Source organism: Manacus vitellinus, unplaced genomic scaffold (assembly GCF_001715985.3).
Source record: "Manacus vitellinus isolate BGI_N305 unplaced genomic scaffold, ASM171598v3 scaffold_25_pilon, whole genome shotgun sequence".
Taxonomy (NCBI): Eukaryota; Metazoa; Chordata; class Aves; order Passeriformes; family Pipridae; genus Manacus; species Manacus vitellinus.
In genome coordinates, this window is record NW_021939882.1 from 10,931,984 (window position 1) to 10,938,033 (window position 6,050).

The 6,050-nt window shown below is 60.1% G+C and overlaps 1 protein-coding gene across 2 annotated transcripts in view; it reads left to right on the top strand.

Moving 5' to 3' along the window:
* Positions 1-6,040, top strand: part of PCDH1 (protocadherin 1) — a 49,302-nt gene extending 43,262 nt beyond the window's left edge. For both annotated transcript variants that reach the window (XM_029960273.1, XM_029960274.1), the window contains one exon: positions 5,454-6,040. In XM_029960273.1, coding sequence (XP_029816133.1) covers positions 5,454-5,477 — 24 coding nt within the window. In that variant the 3' untranslated portion in view covers positions 5,478-6,040. The remainder of the gene's footprint in view (positions 1-5,453) is intronic.
* Positions 6,041-6,050: the final 10 nt, after the last annotated feature.

Genomic DNA, 6,050 nt, shown 5'->3' on the forward strand with positions numbered 1-6,050 from the left:
GCAGCTCGGCAGGGGAGTGGTATCTGGAGGGAGCGGCGCTGTAAAACATGGCACCTGGAGGAAATGGCACCGGAGCAGCAGCGCCTGCGGGGCACACAGCAGCGGGGGGAGGCGATACCTGGAGGGAGCAGCAGCTCAGAACGTGGCACCTGGAGCAGGTGGCACCGTGGGGGAGCAGCACCTGTAGGCAGCAGCACCGCGGGGAACGGCGCTTCCCGGGAATGCGCCGTGGGGAGCGGCACCACGGGAGAGGGGCACCTCGGGTGGGCACGGAGGGGGGGACAGCACCCGGGGGGGACACCCGTGGGGGACACCTGTGGGGAGTGGCGCCGCGGGGGAGTGGCACCTGTAGGGAATGTTGGCACCGGAGAGCGGGATCCGTCAGCAGTGGGGCCCGTGGGGAGCGGCGCTCCGGGGAGCCCGGAGGGAGCGATGGCACGGGAGAACAGGGAGTAGGGACACCGGGAAGGGGAGCAGGGAATGGTGCCCGCTCCCGGGAGCTGTGCTGTGGGAAGGGAGTTGCTGGAAAGGGCGGCATCAGGGAGGCTGTTCCCAGGGCACAGGGAGGGAGGACAGCGCTGCTGGGGTGGGATGTCAGGGGAGGCACCACCATAGGGGATGGCCCAGGGTGGTCTGCAGAGCCCTGAGGGCTCCAAGAGGGAGAAGGGGTGTTTCCAGGTGTCCACAGCAGGACAATGAGGTGGCAAAGCTGCCTCTACTGGAAACACTGCATCCTTCCCTGGCTGAGAGAAAGACCTTTGAAAGGGACCCCTTGGATATTTGAAAGGGACCCCTTGGACATTTGAAAGGGACACCTTGCACCTCAGTTTGTGCTCTGGGCCACCCTCCATCCCTCTATCTGCCCGGGTAGCAGAGGTACAGGGTTTTTGGGCTCTGCTTGTGGGGTAGCTGGTTAAAATTAGTGGCTGATGTTCTCCCCAGGTAGGGAAGGTGAGACTTTCTGATCTAATGCTTTGGGAAAACATCCTGCTTTGCCTCTGAGCTGCTCTCCCCACACTCATATCCCCCATTTCTCCATGCCACCAAACCTCTCCAGTCCCTCCTAGCATGCTATGCTTCCCTCCTCCTCCTCTCTCCAGGCTTCTCTGCGTCCTCTGTCTTGCTCTGCTCTGTCACAGCCCCACTGCCTCCCCTCCCAGAGCTGCTCCACCACATTCCCTCACCTGCAAGGTCTGGCCTCCTGTGCTGCATCAATCCTGCTCCCCTGGACAGTGCTGATGTCTGAAGACAAGGGAGAACCAAACCAGGCTGTGGATGGTTGCAGATGGTGGCATAAAAACTGTGCTTGGGGCTGGCTCAGCCTCTGCTTGAAGCCACCTGGCTTGGAGTGGGCAAGGGAACCTCTGCAGGGCTCCTGCAGGAGAGGGAAGCGCCTGCTTTTGTCTCATCCCTCACAGTGCTCCAGGGCACTGCTGCAATCCCCCACGAAGAGCAATAATGTCATCCAGAGGAGCCCTTGCAAATGGCTGCAACAGGATGTGTTCCTGCCCTGGGTGGGGATAGAGAGAGAGGAATAATTAGCAGCAGCACCAATATGTGCCTCTTCCCGGAGGAACCAGCCTGGCACAGTCTCCTTCACAAAGAGCAGAGGTGCCCTGGATGGCAGGAGGTGGGAACAGCCATGAGAGCAGTGCCACAGCTCCAGAGAGCCTCCCCTCCTCCAACCAGGGAGAGAGGGCCCAGGGTGCATCCTGGTGTAAAACCCCAGCCGTGCCCCCTTTTCATCTGCAGAAATCAAGGGTATCCCACTTTTCCTACCCTGGATTCATCCCTAAGCAATGTGCTGAGGAGAGCTCCGGGAGGCACCTGACAAGGGGATGGATGCCAGAGCAACGCAAAGCTGTAGGAAGGGGGGAGCCAGAAGGCTGTGAGGATGCCCAGCCAATCCCACAGCCCTCCTGGCTGAGGAGTGCAGCCTTCTGACTTGGAATGAGGATAACACAGGATGGGCCAGCCCTGGGAGCTGGCAAAGCTCAGGAAAACACGGAGTCTGCACGGGCACAGCTTCGCTCTGAGCAGCCAGGATGCTGTGATGCTGGAGAGGGCACGGCCATCCTCTTCATCACCTGGGAACTCTGACAGATTTCAGGGGTCCAGAGGCACAAAACCGCATTTCTGGGGTGGAGAAGGGATCTGAAATCCCGAGTACCCTTTGTAGGGTGATGTGGGCACCTTACCACCCCACAGGGCATCCAAGGTCAGCATTTTGTGGGCAAAATTTCCACCAAAGAAAGATTCCTGCCTGTGTGTGGTGGCACATCAGAGTCTGAAGCACCAGCATGTGCTGAGAATTAGGCCATAGGGTCGTGTTTGCCCTAAATCACAGCTATTCAGGAATTACACCCTGCCCCGTTCCCGGGCTCTCAAAGCAGAGCTCATGGCACATAATCCTCCCTCCAGCAGCTCCAGTGCCAACATCCCACTGCAAACGAGGGGACAACGCTGGAAAAAGGCTTTAGTGCCAACAACAAACAATGAGAAAACCAGAATAAAAGGCCCTGAACACAGCGTTCCTGCTTGATCCTGCCATTTCCAAGCTGCCACTGGCACGAGGAAATCGCCAGGGCTTTGTTCACTGCAGAGGTGGGTTTGATTTTGGTCCTGCCAGTCCCTTCTGTGGGCTCAGCAAAGCACCTTGTGCCCGAGGAAGAAGGGATGGCACCCATCCACTGCCTGCCCTTGGAGCCCAAGGCATTGCTGGAGGAGGAAATGATGTCCAGTAGGAAAGCTGGTGAGAAAGAGATGGCAACATTTCCTCTCGGACAGAAGTGGAGAACGACATAACGCGACCTCAAAGTGACCAAGATGCTGTGTTGTCCTGAGAGGAAGACCTGATGGACCATCCTGGGCTCAGGCTCTGTTCTCTGCTTTGACTTGCACAGAGCAGAGATGAAAACCAAGCTGTCGTGCCTCTGGTGTCACCTCTTGCTTTCCAGCTGCAGCCAGGAGAGAGAACCGAGGCAGCTCCGCGGGAAATAGGACACTTGGTTGGTGACCAGCCCCGAGGATGACCACACAAATATGCCCTCCAAGCTCTGCTCTCGTGCTGCCCCGTGCCAGTGCCTCGTCCCCTGAGATGCTTTGAGCTCCTGCTTCTGTCCCCGCAGTGTGAGCCTGGCTGTCCCCTGTGCTCAGGTCGCTGTCCCGCTGGTGGTGTGCCCGTGCCTGTGTGTTGTGGGGGGATGCACGGCCCCTCTGCACGCCTGGACTTGGGGTGCCACGAGCCAGGTGGCTCCAAGCTCTGCCTCAGGGTCACGTGTGAGGCCAGTGGGCTCCAGGAAGGCTTGGGATAAGGCTGGAGAAACTAGTGAGCGATGAGCAGCGGTGGTCCAGCAGCCTCAAGGAGGCTGGAGCAGGGCCGGGAGAGGCCGAGGGACTCCTGAAGGCAGCGGGGACCAGGGGGATGCTCTGGGACTCGGGCTGGCAGAGGGTCAGGGGTCCAGGAGGATCCTGTGGGGGGTGTGGAGGTGGGGGCTGTGCACTGATGTGACCCTCTCGTCCTTTTTCTGCTCCTCATTAGAGTCCCCTGAGCGGAGCAGGCTGTGAAGGGGGTCTGCGCTGAGGTATGTCCCCGTGGCTTCTGCCAGGATATCACAGCTCCCGGGTGTGCCAGGGCATGGGATACAGGAGGTGGCTCCCAGCACGGGGGCCAGAGCCCCTGCAGGAACCAGGGGAAACATCTGGGGTGCCTCAGCCCCCAGAGGAGCTGAGAATTTGGGATGCAGTCGCTGGGGGCTGTTTTAGGGCAAGATATGCTCACACCCTGGTTTGCTGCTAACTTTGCCCCTTCTTCCATTCCCGTGTCACTTGTAACCCTTGTCAAGCATTCCCAGCATTGTGTGGAGCCTTCTCCTGCAGAGTCCTTCCCTGAATCTCGGGGCTGCCTGTGTGTGAAAGCTGTGCCAGGGTGACATGGGGACATCTGTGTCTGAGGGTCCCAAACTGGAGGCAGGAGGGAGTGTTGACAAGGGCAGAACTCCCAGCACGGTGCTCTGGTTTCCTTCTTCCCAGGGCTGAGGCAGTGCCACTGGGTCTGTCTTTTTTTCAGGAGAAGGGAACTGTGTGTACCAGTGTGTGTCTGGTGGGAAGGGGGATGCCCTGTGTGCCTCAGGTCCCAGAGCTCCTCAGCAGCTCCCTCTCTCAGTCTTTATCAGTGAGGTAGTGAACTCCTGGGTGGAGAGATGGACAGGACTTCTGGGAACCACAAGGGACATCTGCAAGTCTCAAGGTCACAAAGAGTCCCCCCCTTTCACTCCAGCATCAGCACCAGGCTTGATGTGCCCACAGGTGCTTGTGGTAGCAGGCAGTGATGGGTCCCAGGCAGCAGCAGGGCACTGTGTTGTGTCCCAGACGGGGACAGAAGTCAAGGAATGGCTTCTGTCTGGGATGGCTCTTGGAGGGACACACTTCTGGATGGAAACGCCAAGTTTTGGCTTCTGAAAACTTGTGACAGGTACTCCTTGTGTCAGGGACACATGGCCAAGGCTCGAGAAGACCTTGTAGTGCCTGGGGTAGGGGGTGGCTGGTATGGGAGGACACCACACCATGAACTGGTGTAACTGGTGGTCAGTGTTCTGTGTGTGCCAGGAGCAGGGGGCTGCTGGTGCCCTCACATACCAGGCTCCCCCAGGGGCAGGTGTTTGGTGCACAGAGAGGCTTGGGGACAGGGTCTCACAGCAGGTCCAGCCTCTTTGGGGCTGGACATGGTTTTGCCCAGGTGTGCTTTGCTGCGCTCAGGGATTTCAGACCCCGCAGGAGACCAGAAGATGCCTGAGGACTTCTGACTGGGCTTGTGGCTCCTGCTGATGGGTGCCTGGGGAGGCTGGCAGGTGGCCTGCCATGACTGCTGTGAGCAGGGCAGGGCTGCCCAAGGATCCTGCTCAGGAAACACGGTTGTGCCTCAGGGTGGTGAAGAGCTGGGCTGTGTTTAGGGCAGTTCCATCTCTGCACGGTGAAGCCATCGGTGGTGCCCAAAGGTGCTGGACCAAGGGAGTTCCTGGAGCCTTGCAGGGTCCAGGTGGTGCCCACAGCTGTGGGATCACAGGTCTGGGGGCAGCGTGTCCCCTGCTGTGCAAATCCAGGCTGTGGAGCACCTCCTGTGCCATCCTTGTCTCCAAGGGGGTGGGCTTGGTGAGCTCTGCCCAGCGCTCTGCCCCCCACTTCTCTGCATGGACCTGCTGCAGGGCGGTCCTTTGTCCAGGGGGAGCTGGAGCTGTGACCTTGGATGGGAGCCTTGGGTTCCCCTCCCAGCTCTGCTTCACTCCCGGGGTGTCCATGGGTCCAGCTCCGTGGGTGTCTGTGGGTCCAGCCGTTCCCTCCCACCGCTGGAGGGTGAGGGCAGGACGGAGACCCCCAGTCTCTGCTGCTCATCCCCGTGCCCCGTCCTGCCCCCCCCCGGGTATGTAACGCTGCTCTCCCTTCCCTCCCCGCAGATCTCCGGCCTCTGCCCGACGTAGCCATGACTGGGACCTGCACCCGGGAGTGCACGGAGTTCGGCCACTCCGACACCTGCTGGATGCCCGGCCAGTCCTCCCCCAGCCGCAGGCCCAAGAACGCCCTCAAACTCTCCACTTTTGTGCCTTACCAAGACAGAGGGAGTCAAGAGCAAGTCGGGAATGGCAGCCCCAGACTCTCGGAAGAGCGCAGCACCAAAATGGCCAACCTCCGCCTGCTCCCCACGTACAGTGCCTTCTCCAATAGTAGCCATGAGCCCTGCAAGGACTCTCCCATGGAGGAAATTCCTCTCACCCAGACCTCGGACTTCCAGCCAGCCACCACCCCCTCGGCGCAGACCACCAAGAGGGAGATCTACCTGTGAGGCTGGGCGTGAGGGGCAGGGAGCAGCTTCTGAGGCCAGTGCCCAGAGGAACGTTTTAAACCTTCGATGCTTTACGGCTCCGGCCGGTCCTCCAGGCAGTGGGCTCTGCGGAGAGCAGGGCGGGGCGAGGCAGGGATGCGAGGAGCGCCTTTTTGACCCGCTGTTTCCCGGGGCTGGGGGTGGGTGGGAAGGCTGAAAAGCATCCGAAACC